This window comes from Felis catus, chromosome D1 (assembly GCF_018350175.1).
Source record: "Felis catus isolate Fca126 chromosome D1, F.catus_Fca126_mat1.0, whole genome shotgun sequence".
In the NCBI taxonomy this organism is placed as follows: domain Eukaryota; kingdom Metazoa; phylum Chordata; class Mammalia; order Carnivora; family Felidae; genus Felis; species Felis catus.
The window spans coordinates 104,184,410-104,200,962 of NC_058377.1; the positions used below are offsets into that span (position 1 = coordinate 104,184,410).

General features: G+C 43.1%; 1 protein-coding gene across 1 annotated transcript; it reads right to left on the reverse strand.

Moving 5' to 3' along the window:
- Positions 1 to 377: 377 nt before the first annotated feature.
- Positions 378 to 11,465, reverse strand: OOSP3 (oocyte secreted protein family member 3). The gene is made up of 5 exons (XM_045039349.1): positions 11,335 to 11,465; positions 6,318 to 6,496; positions 3,670 to 3,767; positions 1,451 to 1,592; positions 378 to 650 (listed from the first exon to the last, which is right to left on the reverse strand). The coding sequence occupies exons 1-5, from the start codon at positions 11,411 to 11,413 to the stop codon at positions 576 to 578; spliced, it is 573 nt and encodes a 190-aa protein (XP_044895284.1). The 5' UTR covers positions 11,414 to 11,465; the 3' UTR covers positions 378 to 575.
- Positions 11,466 to 16,553: the final 5,088 nt, after the last annotated feature.

The following is a 16,553-nucleotide window of genomic DNA, read 5'->3' on the forward strand; positions in this document are numbered from 1 at the left end:
ACAGAGAGATTCAGAGCACTAACGGGGGAATAGCAGAGAAAGGGGGAGACACAGAATCCAAAGCAGGATCCAGGTTCTGAGCTGTCGGCACAGAGCCTGACATGGGGCTCGAACCCACAAACCGTGAGATCATGACCTGAGTCAAAGTCAGACGCTCAACCAACCGAGCCACCCAGGGTCTCACTTTCTATTCATTCTCTTCCATGTGATCTTACTAGCCATGTTACTGCACACAACCAGCACCCATGTTCAACAGCTGGGTGTTAAATAGCTACTGAGAACAATACTGGTCATAACCTTCCCCCAGGCTCCCACCTTCTTGGTAACTCAGCCCCATAGCATGGAGTGCTAAATTAGAAATGCAGTAAACACAGATATACCATAAAATGTGTCAGTTTTTATTCATGGGTTTGTGGCCACATTGAAAGTTAAAAATACAAATGGCCTCTTCTCAAAGGCATCGTGAAAGGGATTACAAAATGAATTAAAAACATGTAAATATATAAAAACAAAATGCCACATGACTGGGCTGGGTTACTTCCGTGTTGCTGCTGAATGTCCAAGGGCAAAAGCTTCTAAAAGTCATCGGTGAAAGGATGGAAGAAATGCTCTTGAAGTGAATAATTGTGTGGTCCATAAAAAGGTGTGGACTGTGGAAAAACAAGGTCCATAATTAGCTGATATTTGGTGTTTATGAGCTGGGATATTGTTCAAAGGAGGGGGAAGATTTTCTCTGAGCTCAAATCCATGGGCTAAAATGGGCATGGAAACAGCTAAAATACATAAGATTAGCTTTAGGATATGATTTTCCTCTAACTCTCAGATAGGAGTTATATCCCAGATGGTCTTGAGATAGTATAGATTTTAAGACTGGGAGCAATGTAGAGCCTAATTCTTAGAGATTATAGGCAAAAAGGAAGACAAAATTCTAGGGAGTCTTCTACATGTTTACAATTTTGTTTGAACTGGACCCAGTGGGAAAACCCAAATGACTTAGCTCATTTGGTTCTTTTAAAGGGCCCTCTCCCACCTTAAGATATTTAATTGCCCCATAAAAGATAAGAAAGATGCTCTAATCTGGTAACCTCTAAACTTATCAACTCCTTCTCTTACAGTCATTGGTTTTGGACTCAGATATTTAGGCATGAAATTTGTAGAGTGAAACCCTTCCTGTTCAAGAAAAAAAAAATCCTAGGGTGAGGAGAGAATTATAAGACGGGAAGGTAGAGGGTCTTCCTCATATGAATACCAAGTATGGTGTGCTCCAAGCACAAGAGAAAGAACCCAACAGGACTCTACCTCTATGTCTCTACTACGGAATTGTATGCCACTTATACTTCAACGGGGATTTAGACTTTACCTGTTGTTACTTGCCCAAATGCAGTTTTCTTTTCGTCATAGAGTACCTGATTGGGCACATTAAATATTGGCTTTTGCAAGTATCCTTTACCCAGTGTTCTCTCCAGTGGGTATAGCCACATCTCATGCAGTATCTGTACTGTATCAAGAACCAGTGTTGAACAGGTGAGGATAGGAGGAAGCCATTGCTCACTTCAGTGTTGTTATAGGACTCATCAGGTGAGACACAGGAGCTTTCAAAAGGTTGGGGAAAGGGAATTAAAAAGGAATACAAAGACTTAAGATATCATTCTGAACTTTGGGATTGAACTTTGGACCCAGCTTTTGCCTGGCCTTGCTGTAACAGCTATAACTTTTTATTTTGTCTTAAGCACAATGCATGATCATGTCCTTGTTCAACTCCCTAGACCCTCACCAAATCCCTCCTTGTTAGATAATAACTTAAGGACACAGAAACTATCCTCTGTTAAATTAAGAAAAACTATTTCAAGAATATATTCACTGTAATTTTTGCTGGAAGACAGTACTGGGTTTAAGGCAAGATTTTCCTAGAATGTCTTGAAGTTTATTAATACATTAATCAAGATGGAATAAAGGTCTCTTCTTTTTGTTTGAAAGACAACATTGGTCAGGTTGGAAGCTGACACAAGAGCTTGCTAACCAATACAGACTTGCGGAGCCTAGGGATACAAGGCAGTGGTTTTCCAGCCATTGTACCTAGAGTTAAATTTAGGAGTCTCTAGCTGTGTGATGCTGCAAATCTTTAATGTGTCTGTGCCCAAGTTTCTCAAACATTAAATAGGGACGAGTGCCTTACCCATGGGGTTGATAATGATGATTAAAATGCCTGAAGTTCTTCTAAACTTGTGGCTGGCATAGTAAGTGTTCAATAAACAAGTTCATTAGCAATTAAGGTAATGAAAGTTCTCTCTGGCAAAGCAGAGTTACTTAATCTTATCAGAAAACAGAACAAAAACACATGGCAGAAGACTTTGAAAATCCAATAGCATGTTCACTCAAAAGCTGTGACCTGATAGACTCAATGCTTAACAAACTTTCTGATCCTGTCCTCACAATTCAATTCCAACTGGCTTAGAAGAAATTGTATACTTATGGCTTAAACCATAGAATTTACTTTAAATTTTTTTAATATTTATTAATGAGAGAGAGAGAGAGAGAGAGAGAGAGAGAGAGAGAGAGAGATCATGAGCAGGGGAGGGGCAGAGAGAGAGAGAGAGAGAGAGAGAGAGAGAGAGAGAGAGAGAGAGAAACAGAATCCAAAGCAGGCTTCAGGCTCTGAGCTGTCAGCACAGAGCCTGATGTTGGGCTTGGATCCACAAACTGCGAGATCGTGACCTCAGCCGAAGTCGGATGCTTAACTGACTGAGCCACCCAGAGGCCCCTCTTTTTCTTTTTTTAATAAGCTGTTTGGTACTATTTTTCTTCTAATTTTTTGAAATTTCCAGAGAAGACAGGTGTATATTATACTACTTTCCAGGACAGGAATCTATGGGAAAAACAACTTAACTTCTCTAGGTCCTGTCCCTTAATTTTCTAAGGAAGCAGGAAAGTATTATCTGATGGCAAATTTGGGAGAAGGAACCGGCCATGCTTAGTTTAGGCAGAACACTGTTCTCTTTGTGGAGTCCAACTTCAGAGGGCCGTGTTCTGGTCTGCTCCACGACCAGGAGGCCAACCTCTGCCAAAAGCACTTGCAGAGCTTTATAGGCAAGGGGGACACCTGTATTTTTCCAGCTCTTCCTTCCCCTGGGTCTGCAAGCTCATTTCAGGGGGACTTGCATGAGGCTTTCCAGTTGTAGGGCTAAAGCTTCATTTGCCCGTGGCTTTACTATACATAAAACTACATTCTGATTGACATCTTTCATAGCCTATGATTTATTAATGGATTTCGAATGCAGGAGGGGAAATGGATTATTATGTCTCTGCCTTCCCAAACCTCAACTTCCTGCCTTAGAAATCTCCGTAGATGCTGTGCGTCAAGTGTTGGTGCTGTGAGTTATGTCTGGCAGCAAGTTTCATGATCTGTGGGAGAAGGGATAGAAGGAACCCAAGGGTCTAAAACTAAGAAGCGAAGTCCACTCCTGGTTTTGTAATTCTGTGTAACTCACTTGTCCTGAGCTTTGACCTCTGAGTAGTGGGCTTCTGTAGAGGTTCAATACCATTGACAGACACCCTGAGAAGCTATATAAAAACAGTCACGATTTTCAAGGTTTCCAAGTAGATAGCAGTGCATTTCAGCAAAGAGCTATCGGTATTGAAGGAAGGAGCCAATGGAGTTTTTGGACTGACCTGGGAACTGTACACTCCAGGGGAAGTTTAGCAGAAATGGATTGATTCTTTGGTACATAGGTGAGCCAGGAATGGAAGACGGCTCCATCACAGAAGACCTGGTGGGAAAAGAGGCCCTTGAAACAGGTGTTCAGTTGTCTCAACATATTTTAATATATTCGAATAAAAAATTGGCCACACAGTGTCTCCAGAGATCATGATATTTAGGGTAGTTAAATTCTCTTTGGCAAAGCAGAGGCATTTAGCTGCATCACACAACAAAACGAGAAGGTGTGGCAGAGGCTTTTGAATAGAACTGGAGGTTGAAGGTCATTCGACCCTGAAAGTTTTGCGTTAGACTCTTCAAATCAAGACTCTAGGGAGGAAAAATTTTCCACAGCTGCTGGGGAGAAAAGTTGTTCCACGAGAAGAGGACTTTTAAGATGACCCTTATCGAGGGGGATCTGAAATGCTTTCTCTGATCTCCGTATTAAAACGTGGTATTTTGGGGCGCCTGGGTGGCGCAGTCGGTTAAGTGTCCGACTTCAGCCAGGTCACGATCTCGCGGTCTGTGAGTTCGAGCCCCGCGTCAGGCTATGGGCTGATGGCTCAGAGCCTGGAGCCTGTTTCCAATTCTGTGTCTCCCTCTCTCTCTGCCCCTCCCCCGTTCATGCTCTGTCTCTCTCTGTCCCAAAAATAAATAAACGTTGAAAAAACAAATTTAAAAAAATAAAAATAAAAAATAAAACGTGGTATTTTTTCTTTACTTCTGGTCTCCAGATCCTTGAAAAACACTTAGACCAACAGGAAGACAGCTAACTGAAAATTATGTATTTGTGCTAAACAACTGAGTTTTCTGAATGGAAAACATGTACTCCCCTTAGGGAATTTTGAAGTGTATTTGGTATTCAACAAATGAGGTTTAATTCCTATAAGCAGATCAGCCTGTTTTCATTCTGTAACAATTTGCATGTATTTCCACCTAACTTTTTTTTCCCCGCCTTTTTTTATAGTCAACATATACTATATATATAGTTAAAAAAAAAAAAGATCTACAGATCTCTTGTTTCCCTACTTTAATAGAGAGGTTCTCAAGCTGTTGGATTATTGTATACATTTATTAGTTGCATAGTATCCTATTAGATGGATGAAGCATATATTTCCTGGGGTCTCTTGATTTGTCTGGTTCAGTGATTCCAGTGAAGGGGTGAAACAGGAAAAAAAGCAGTTTTAGAAATGTGAAGTGTTGTCATCTGGTTTATGTAGCAATGAGGCTGAGTTGAGGCTGTGTTTGCTCTCACGGTTCTAAGCTCCTTTAGCGAAAGGCTGCTCAGAGCACAAAGGTGGGGGAGAGGGCAAGTGTCATGGGTTAGGCCAGGTTGTTCAACTACGATGCTGTTGGCATTTCAGGCCACATAATCCTTTGTTGTGGGGACTGTCCTGTAGGGTGTCTAACATCGTGTGTGGCCCCTACTCACTCAATGCCAGTAGCACCCTACCACCTGCCCAGTTTTGACAACTAAAATTGGTGCTAGACATTTCCAAATGACCAAGGGGTGGGGGGGGGGGGGGAGGCAAAAAATCATCCCTGCTTACTGATACCTGATCCCTGATCAATACTGAGTTAGGCTGTTGCCAAGGACTCTAGGAGTGGCAGGCGCCTTGAACCTCTAGAAGCATCTCAGATGCCTTTGGATCTCTCCAAGGCAGGTGTAGCAGAGTAGAGCTAAGTGACTAGCATGGCATTGTGGGGGGAATAAGGGCTGGTGCAAGGTGCTGGACCAGCATGAACTGTGCTTTCAGACCACGATCCTTATGGGTCCGGGAAGGGGGTCCAGTGAAGGAACTTCATGCTCCCATGTCCAAGTTTTCCCTTACCTGTGACTTGAAGGCCAGGTTCCTGGCAGAAAACATTTAGCCCCATGTTTAAAGCAACACCCACGAAGATGAGATAAATTGGATGTATTATACTTACCTTTGGTGTGGTAGAAACCTCCTACATCGAAACCCTCCCAGAGCTTTCCTTATTAGGATATTGGTACTCAGATTTTTGGTACTCTCTTGTGAAGAAAAGAACAAGTAAAGCAAATTGCTAGTTCAAGACCCTCCCAGATCTCCCTTTCCTCCAAATCCCCATGGTCTTAAAAAAAAAAAGTCATTGTCGTACATTCTATAATTAGAGTTGCTTATCCCAGAGTCATAACTGAAAACAAAATAAAACTAAGAGCTTATTAGCATAGGTGTCAGCAGACCTGGTTTCTGGCCCTGACTTCCCGAGTTTGGTTACATCACTGGCCCCTGTGCCTCAATTCTTTAATCTATGTATGTGTAGATGACATCAACCTCATGAAATTCTGAGGATTAGAAACTGTGTGAAAATGCTGGCTAATCTATCATGCTATCCATGTAATAATGGGTATGCTACACTTCCTAAGAGAAAGCTCTTTGAGTTTCTTATTCACTGTCCATGTCCTACACACGGTAGGTCTCTGGTGAATGAATGAAAACAAAATGTTCTTCAGGTTCTTTCTATGCATCTGCTCAGTCTGTGGTACCAATGATCAAGACCAGTAGCCTGTTATAATAATAATATATAATAAGAACAAACATAAAGCAGTGCTTCCAAAGACTGTACAGACGGTATCCGGGAAAACGATTCCTTCTCTTACCTGCATCGTAATTCCGCACAGACTAACAGGATAGTCAAATTCAAGTTTGTCCGGCCACACTCGAATTGCCTGACAGCCAGTCCCCAGAAATAACTCATCAGGGCCTACCAATTCATCTCTGTAAAACAGTGCTCTTTTAACTACAACGAGAAAATTCAAACGGCTGCATTCCACCAACACTGTTAAAGGAGGCAAAGAAAAAAGAAGACAGTCAGCAAATCTGTTTCAGTGAACAGCTCCAAGAAATTTGAGCAGGACTATTAGGTACCAAGAAGGAAGACCATTTTCAACTACAAGAAATGGAACTTCGAGATCTGTGGAAAACACGATTCCCTTCACGGCATTACATGGGGCTCTCTACCTCTCTCAGAATGCCACTCCCAGGTGACCAGAGTGAATTCACACAGCACTCAGAATTTTTACCTGAGAAAGAAGCGTGGTGATGTGTCTTCAAGCCTCCACCTTGGGTGGAGGAGCAGAGGACTGCATCTTTATTAGGGCATTCGTGCTAGGAACTGAGTTCCCCAGCACCTAGTATTAGAAAACTTGGACTTGGTGAAAATAGATCCCATGTTTTAACTTTTGCCCATCGCTGTGTGCCACACAGTAGCAGGTGTGCAGTAAATATGGTGAGAATGAAGGGACTTTTTCAGGGTCACAGAATACAGAGCTGGGACTGAAAAATCACACTGGGTCATTGCTCTTTGGACTACATCACATTACCTTGGGGGATCCCATTGTCATGCCTGACCTAGACCTCTCTCCCAAGTTTGAGAGTCACCTCTATAATTAGCTGCTAGACATCTGAGTGGATATTTGAAGTAGTTCTCTCAAAGGTACGTGTACAACCCAGAAGCTCTGATTGACCCTACTCCTGGTTTGCTCTCCACCTCGGTCAACAGCACCACAATCCATCCAACTTCTAAGCCGTGAAACGCTAGGATTTCTTTGAACTCTTTGCCCTTCATACCTGCATCTCATCTATTCCTGAGTCTTCTCACTTTTACCTTCAAAATTTATCTCACTTGGGGTGCCTCGTGGCTCAGTCAGTTAAATGTCTGACTTCGGCTCAGGTCATGATCTCATGGTTCATGAGTTTGAGCCAACGACGCTCTGTGCTGACCACTCAGAGCCTAGAGCCTGCTTCAGATTCTGTGTCTCCCTCTCTCTCTGCCCCTCCCTTTCTAGTTCTCTCGCTCTCTCAAAGATAAATAAACATTTAAAAAATTTGGATTCATGTGAATCCAATACCCTGGATTGGGTATTAGATTGGCCAATTGGTATTGGACTGGGTGTTGGGATTGGCCAAGACCCTGGCCCAAACTACCACTGTCACTATCCAGAAAGATAGAAGCTCTTTACTGCTATGCCTTTGCTGCTGGAAATAGTCAGGCCCACAGCAGGTAAATAGGCAAGGAAGGAAAATGTTAGACGGAAATTGAGCATTCTGGTGCCGCCTGTCCTAAATACCAGGAGGGGAGAAACAGAAGGATAACATGGACCTTACTTTCAGGAAAGGAGGCAAGGGCTTGATCGGATTCTAGACCTTTGTGGGGGACCTGAAGTATTGTGATGTTACTATAGTAACAGAAGTAGCCCAAATAAAGCTGCTGGAGCCTGAGTGCATGAGGGCAAGATTTAGTATCAAAGGTGACTTAGTTAGGGCACAGGAGTCCTTGCTTATCCGTGGTTTCCCTTTCTGCAATTTCAGTTTCCTGCAGTCAACTGTGGTCAGGAAGCAGATGATCCTCCTCTTTGTTTTTTTTTTAAAGTTTATTTTGAGAGAGAGAGAGCATGCATGCGTGAGCGAGCATGGGAGGGGCAGAGAGAGAGAGAGAGAGAGAGAGAGAGAGAGAGAGAGGAGAGAGAGAGAGAGAGAGGAGAGAGAGAGAGAGGAGAGAGAGAGAGAGAGAGAGGAGAGAGAGAGAGAGAGAGAGAGAGAGAGAGGAGAGAGAGAGGAGAGAGAGAGGAGAGAGAGAGAGAGAGGAGAGAGAGAGGAGAGAGGAGAGAGGAGAGAGAGGAGAGAGGAGAGAGGAGAGAGAGAGAGAGAGAGAGGAGAGAGAGAGAGAGGAGAGAGAGAGAGAGAGAGAGAGAGAGAGAGAGAGAGAGAGAGGAGAGAGAGAGAGAGAGAGAGAGAGAGAGGAGAGAGAGAGAGAGAGAGAATCCCAAGCAGGCTCTGCACTGACAGCACCGAGCCCAACATGGGGCTCAAACCCACAAACCATGAGATCATGACCTGAGCTGAAATCACGAGTCAGACACCTAACTGACTGAGCCACCCAGGCGCCCAGATGATCCTCCTTCTGACTTCAGAAGGTCAGTAGCAGCGAATAGGGTGGTGTGGAACAGCACAACACCTGCGTCATTCACCTCCCTTCATCTCAACACGTGGGCATTGTATCATCTCACATCATCACAAGAAGGGTGCTTATGGTATAATAAGGTATTTTGAAAGAGAGTGATAACTTTTATCACACTATATTATTATAATTGTTCTATTATCGGGCATTGTTGTTAATTGCTTACTGTGCCTAATTTATAAATTAACCTTCATCGTGGGTATGTGCGTATGGGAAGAAATATGGCATACATAAGGTTCAGTAGTACCCACGGTTTCAGGCAGCCACTGGGGGCCTTGGAATGTATCACCCACAGAGAAGAGGGGACCACTCCAGAAATTGCACAAAGTTACTCATTGTCGGCTCTGAAGTACAAGAGACACTTGACCATGACAATAAGTCCTAATAGCCTCATATGCCTCTTTGCTACCAGGCATTTCCAACCACTGGGACACAGACAGACAGACAGACACACACACACGGTTTCAATTTCATGGCCCAAAACTTTGAGAGTGATTTATCTTTACAAAGCACCTGCATATTCATTCTTTGCTTGGACCATCACATTTCTAATATTATTTTAAGTTTGAACTTCTTAATATCCTTGAGGAATTGAATGAGCGTCTCTGTGTTTGGCAGACTTGGAAATAGGGACTCAAGGGCCTGGCTGGCCAAGTGTACGAGCTGGTCAGGGATCTTGACAGGCAAGCCCGGTCAGGCCAGGGCTCCACCACGTCACACAACTGGTTTACAAGGGATTACTTGTTGAGAAGTCATTCTGCCTTCCACAATCCTTCATCCACCTGACTTGGTTTTGTGACTGCTGAGAGCAGTTGTGGGGTGGCTGAGACCCTAAGTCAAACAAATGCAACGGTTCTCAGCACACTATTCTCATCTTTATTACCCGACCCTGGTCTCCTGGTTGGGGTTCCTACAGTGAGTAGGAAAAAGACCAAAGTCCTTAACATGAGCTGCCCTAACCTGGCATCTGCCCCAGAAGTAAGCCAGGCCCTGTTTTTCAGGTTCTAGGGCCAGATGGGGTGGGGACAGATCCTGTGCTCTCTTCGTGGGGAACCTGCACAAAGGGGGGGCGGTCATGTTTGATTTTTTTTCCTCCCTGCCTCACTCCTGAGTCCTGATGTTTCCATCACAGAATCTTCTATCCCTAGCTTCCCTACAACTGGGACATTGTCCTTCAGCTCTCTATGAATGGTTGGGCCAGCACATCACACCAGGCCTGGGGAAGCCTTGTTCTTAGAGCATGCCCTGTGCAGAGAGGATGGCCTTCTTGCTTACGATCCACACCTCCTCATCTCAGACCCCCCACTGCCCTTTCTACCCTCCCTTGTCTACTCAAGTCACCGTTTTCCACTTCCCTGTGTTCCGTTCACATTGGTCATAGTCCAACAGCCTACACACAGATCACCGCTTCAGAAACAGAGACATTTTGCCCAACTCTTTTTTAACTTAAGCCAGAAAAGCAGAGAGTCATTCCCTGTTCTCAGTCCTACCCCAAGTAAAGACAGGACATCCCCAAGGTCCTACCTTACATAGGACTTCTTCAGGAAGGCTCTCCTGTCCCCTGGGAACCACATCAATTCTGCTTGTTCCATGCACTTGTAATCCGACTAACTTTCCCTTCTGAGCATTTAGAACAGTTTATAAATCTCTTAGTTTTTAAATTAACATCTGCTTCTTTTGATGTGACCCAATGTCTGTGATCTACATGGCTTGAATATATTATGAGGAGTTCTGCACCAGATTTTCTCCAGGTGCCAGAGTGGGACCTTGCAGTGCCTGTGGGGGAAACCAGCAGTCTGACAGCCCCTGTTTGGGGACGAACCAGACACATGGAATCAGAAGGTGGCTTGAGGTCAGGCTTTATGGCATGCTGAAGGCCAGTTTACGCTTCATCCAGCTGGCTGCTGGGAAGCATCGGAATTTAAAAAAAATTTTTTTTAATGTCTATTTACTTTTGAGAGAGAGAGAGAGACAGAGCACGAGTGGGGGAGGGGCAGAGAGAGACTGAGACACAGAATCCAAAGCAGGTTCCAGGCTCTGAGCTGTCAGCACAGAGCCTGATGCGGGGCTCAAACTCATGAATCATGAGATCATGACCTGAACTGAAGCCGGACACTCAACCGACTGAGCCACCCAGGCGCCCTGAAGCACAAGAATTTTTAAGGAGGGGTTTGGTCAGAGTCACATCTTAAGAAACAGGCACTTGCATTGCATCTTGTGCAGTGATGCTCTGGATAGGAAGAGAGGCAGTTCGACAAGGCAGGCCAGTTAATGTGTGATCAAGGGGCTAAGGTTTAAAGTGAAAGAACAGAGGAGGTGCTGGGAAAGGGGAGAGAAAGCCACATGACAGGGCAGAAGGTCCAAGGACGGTTTGGTGGGAATTTCCAGCAGCTGACGTGTGGAAGAAGTGGGAGAAGAGAGACTAATTCCTAGAACCTGCAGAAAACACAACTCCTTGAGTTCAATATTCCTTCACTCATTCAACAGTATCCAGCTGGACACAAGGGGAAAATAAAGTGCGGAGCCAGGAGAGTCAGAGTTCTTAAATTTTGGAGGGGGGAAGGGCAATCGAGTCTAAGCCACCAGAAGCCCCACGGCTCGTGGTGGTTGAGAAACTCCCCCTTCAAGGCACCAGCATTCGGGGTCACCTTTGATACCTGGCTCTTGCCCAGAACACGTCCAAATCAAAGAAGCGAGTAGGAGCAGCCATCCTCCCAAACCCACACAGGCCTTCATGATGCTGGATGCCGGGTCGAGAGCTCCTCGGGCAACAGGAAGCTGGGAGGGGCTGGGGGAGCCTGCAGTGTTTTTATACCTGAGGCCACACTCAGATGTGTTCAATTAAGCCACTTCAGAGAAGAGGGAGAAGGCCGGTAACCTGTTGTCAGCTCCAGATCCTGACGTCCCACTCTCTCTCGATCACTTGGGTATGGAAATCCACAGTGATATACAGAGTGAGCCCAGCCAAGCATTACACAGTGTCCAGAGGACTGTCTTTGCTAGGACCTTTGTAGGCCAATTTTTGGTACTTTGTGGGATGAGTTAGGGATGCCACAAAGCTCTGATCTCAGGATGCATTTCATCCCCCACCACTGGAGCATTTCCCCACCCCCATAGTTTATGGTGTGCTTTCTTTTTTCTTTTTTCTTTCTCTCTGTTTCTTTCACTCTTTCTTTCTTTCTTTCTTTCTTTCTTTCTTTCTTTCTTTCTTTCTTTCTTTCTTTCTTTCTTTCTTTCTTTCTTTCACTCTTTCTTTCTTCCTTTCTTTCCTTCCTTCCTTCCTTCTTTCTTTTTCTTTCCTTCTTTCTTTCCTTCCTTCCTTCCTTCCTTCTTTCTCCTTCCTTCCTTCCTTCTTTCTCCTTCCTTCCTTCCTTCCTTCCTTCCTTCCTTCCTTCCTTCCTTCCTTCCTTCCTTCCTTCCTTCCTTCCTTTCTTTCTTTCTTTCTTTCTTTCTTTCTTTCTTTCTTTCTTTCTTTCTTTCTTTCTTTCTTCTTACCTGTGTGCTAATAGGGGCTGCCCCAATAGCTGTGGGACTGGGCTGGATTTTATCAACATGAGAAGGAGAAGTCAACAAGGCCAGGAGGTCTAACCTTGACTACTTCTCTGTTTGTAAGAAATCAACCTTGACAGAGTCCCAGTATCTTGATTTACTGTTCTCCTTAGAGGCCAGACAGTCTAACCTTTGGTAAAACCAGGCTTGACATATTTCCAGAGGGACACAGCGGTAGACTAGCACTGATGGACGCTCATGGGTGAGCCATATGTATCTCCTGCAGAGTCTGTTTAATCAGAAGATTTTCAAAATTCCTATGGCCTGTGAAAAGCTCTGTGTGTGTGTGTGTGTGTGTGTGTGTGTGTACTGTAGGTAAATATATATCTACTATATATATATATGCACCATGTACAGATATAATATATAAGTATAGTGAATATATATATGCTGTATGTGTAAAACTTTATTCTTTTTTTTTTTTTTTGAGAGAGAGAGAGAGAGAGAGAGAGAGCACAAGCAGGGGGAGGGGCAGAGAGAAGGGGAGACAGAATCCCAAGCAGGCTCTGCACCATCAGTGCAGAGCCTGATGTGGGGCTGGAACTCACAAATCATGAGACCCTGACCTGAGCCGAGATCGAGAGTCAGATGCTTAACCAACTGTGTCACCCAGGTGCTCCTGTGATAAAGTACAAACACTTTAAAGGTAATTAATATTTACTGCTAAATTTTCCCTGAAGAATGTGTCCATTTATCTTCATGAAGGGAGTAATGATATTGTCTGTTTTCTAAGGATCCATCACCACTGAAGGTGGATAGATCTCTTAAATTTTTTAAAAAATTTATTTATTTTTGAGAGAGACAGAGAGAAGGGGACTGACAAAAAGAGAGGGAGAGAGAATTTCAAGCAGGCTCTGTGCCGACGGCAGAGAGCCTGATGCGGGCTCGAACTCACGAACCACGAGATCATGACCTGAGCCAAAATCAAGAGTCAGATGCTTAACTGACTGAGCCACCCAGGCACCCCAATAATGTTTCTTTCTATTGCCCAATGATATTCCATGGTCTAGGTTACCACTGTTTGTTTGACTGCTCACTCAATGAACGACATATGGGCTGTTGTGGCATTCTGCCATCTGTGTATTTTTCTGTATGTTGTCATTGTGAATAAAGCTGCTAGGAACAATTCTATCTAGGTTTTTGTGTGAAAATCAGCTTTCATTTCTCTGAGACACGCACCTGTCCTATTAGGTGCTCAATAGATATCTACTGAAGAATTGAATGAATAGATCAACGAGAAAAACATAAAACAAAGTATACCACATGTGGTTATCTTCATTCATTTTTTTGAGTTTATTTATTTATTTTGAGAGAGAGAGCAGGGGAGAGGCAGAGAGAAAATCCTAAGCAGACTTGTCAGCACAGAACCTGATGTGGGGCTCAATCTCCCAAAGGGTGAAATCGTGACCTGAGCCAAAATCAAGTGTTGGATGCTTAACTGACTGAGCCACCCAGGTGTCCCTCTTCTGTAATTTAACAAGAAGCCTATTTGTGAGAATTTACTGTGCCATTAAAAGGGCCATTAACATGTCAGACTTTTCTACAGATGTGCAAAACTTGTCCTTAACTCCATGGTTCCTATACAGTGTCCTGGGAGTCCAGAGGCACTGCAGAGAAGTTCCAGGGCTACCAGAGAATACTTTAAAATTTCCAGGGACACAATGATGCTTGAAAGCTGGCAGGTGCTGTACAAATAGCTCGTTCAAGGTAACCCATAGTTCTGACATCTGATGGCACTATGTTCCTTTCAGTGAGGCCGTATCCTTGTGGGGCTGGTGGTGTTGTGGTTGCTGTAAAAAGCAGAAGCAGTCACTGTGGGAAAAGAAATGTGGAACAAAAAATAGAATGTTGATGTCCAACCTGATTCCAAAATTTGAGAAGCTATGTATTATCAAACAGGCATACACATTCTGTTAGTAAGTAATTGTTGTTAATCAATAAAGTAAGCACATTAATTTTTCTTTCAATGCATGTGTTCTAATGTTTTCAAATGGCTATGAAGTTGTTAGGGCATAAATATACACTAAATTATTTTTGATGTAACCACTTCATACATGAAGCCATTAGTATTTCTTTTGACCTACAGATACTGTAAAAAAAATTACTGAGCAATTAAGAGAACTGTGTGAATATTGGGGACCCTCTGCTGTGAGTCATCCCTTATCCTGTAAATTTTACAAGAGAAACAATTCTTCATGTGAAAGAAAAAGCCTGGCAAATAGAAATGGAACTCTAAGCCCAAAGCAGCAAGAAGGAAAAGCTGTAGACATGTACAGGGGTTTCTTGACATGAATAGAAGTGTTCCTTTCAGAGGCTCTGAAAGACGAGGTTGGCTGAGCTAGTCCAGAGCTGACTGAGGGTAAGACCGAGGTGTCTTGTTTCCCTTAGACAGAAGCCAGGCCTGTATGTGGGACCAGTGGACACCACAGCTAGAGAGATTTCTTCTTTTTTCTTTTCTTTCTTTTTCCTTTCTCCCTTCCTTCCTCTTCTTTCTCTTCTTTCCTTTTCTTTCTTCCCTCCCCTCCACTCCCCTTCCTTCCTCTCCTTTCCCCTCCCCCTTCTCTCCATCTGCACGCAGGTGTTAGTGGGACAAACCTGAAATGTTGTAGTGTTACTAGCTACTTACCTCAGAGTTCATGTGAGTCAGTTAGGTGTCTTGGGGATCGCACTGGATACAAAAACACAAATGGCAGTGAACTACAAATGACAAAGGCAAATGATTCCTCGGCCCTGGACTGACTTTCCCCTGGTCCTTGTAAAAAGCCCACTGTGGACTTAGCCGGCTGTGTTAATTATTTTGTGAACAGTGTAGAGGGAATCTGTTCTAATTACGACTCCTGTTCCAGAAGCAGTAAGTTAAATGCAGCCAAATACAATTTGAAAAAAAAAAATTAAACAAATTTCAATGGCAACAATACCACAAATGAAGTCAAAAGACAAATGACTGCCTGGGAGGCAAATATTGTCATCTTACGTCACAGATAAAAGCATAATCTCCCTGATACATAAAGAAATCTACAACATAATGCAGAAAAAGAAATTAGAAAAATGAGCAATGAGAAAGATCTGTAAATGTTCCTAACTTTATGAGATCTTCACTACAAGGAGACAACATCACCTATGATTCACTCTTGCAAAAAGGTTTAACTTGAGTCTAATTATGAGGAAATAATCAGACATATTCTGAATGAATATTGTGAAACATATTAAGACAGCTAGCTGCGACTCTTCTAAAAAGAAATCTTCATAAAAAAGAAGATTCAGGAGGGGTAACTCAATAAAAAGAAAACTCAGTAAGAATGAGCAAAATGTTTGGACAGAGAGATGGCAAAGAAGCACACAAAAAGTTGTGCAATGCCACTAATTACTAGCAAAATGCACATTTAAAGGACAATGAGAGCCACACCTACTAGGAGGGCAAAAATTAAAATGACCCATAACACCAAGTATGGGTGAGCAATTAAAAATCTAAATTTCTGGTGAGATTTCAGAATGACACAATCGTTTTGGAAAAGAGGTTTGCAACCTCTTAAAAAATGAAACATAGACTTTCCATACAACCCAGAAATTCCAATTCTGAGTATTTACCCAAGAAAAATTATTATATATGTCTATACAAGGACATATACACAAATATTTATAGTAGCTTTGTTCACAATAGCCCCAAACTGGAAACAGCCTCAATCTCTATCAATTCATAAATAATTAAACAACTAGTGGGACAGCCACACAATGAAATACTACTCAGCTGTAATGAGGAACAAAGTACCCTTACCGCTAACAACTTGAATGAATCTCAAAAGCGTTAGGCTAAAAGAAATATAGCAGGCACAAAGGCTGTGTACTGTGTGAGTCCATTTAAATGACTAAAAATTTTTTAAAAATATTTTATTTAATTTATTTAAATAAATTAAATAATTTATTTAAAAAAATAAATTTATAAAAATATTATAGGGACTGAAAACAGATATGTGGTCGCCTGAGGCTGGGTCTCGGAGATCAGCTGACTGCAAAGAGGTATATGAGAACATTTTGGGGTAATGGAAATGTTCAATGTCTTGATTGTTGTGGTGGTGACCTGACTGTATACATTTATCAAGACTTACAGAACTGTAATATAAAAAGAGTGGATTTTATTGTCTGTAAAGTTTGCCTTATTTTTTTAAAATGTTGATCTATTTTTGAGAGTGAGAGTGCGTGAGCAGGGGAGGGACAGAGAGAGGGGGGCAGAGGAACTGAAGTGGGCTCTCTGCTGAGAGCAGAGACCCCGACGCGGGGCTCGAATCCACGAACCGTGAAACCGTGACCTGAGCCGAAGTTGGACGCT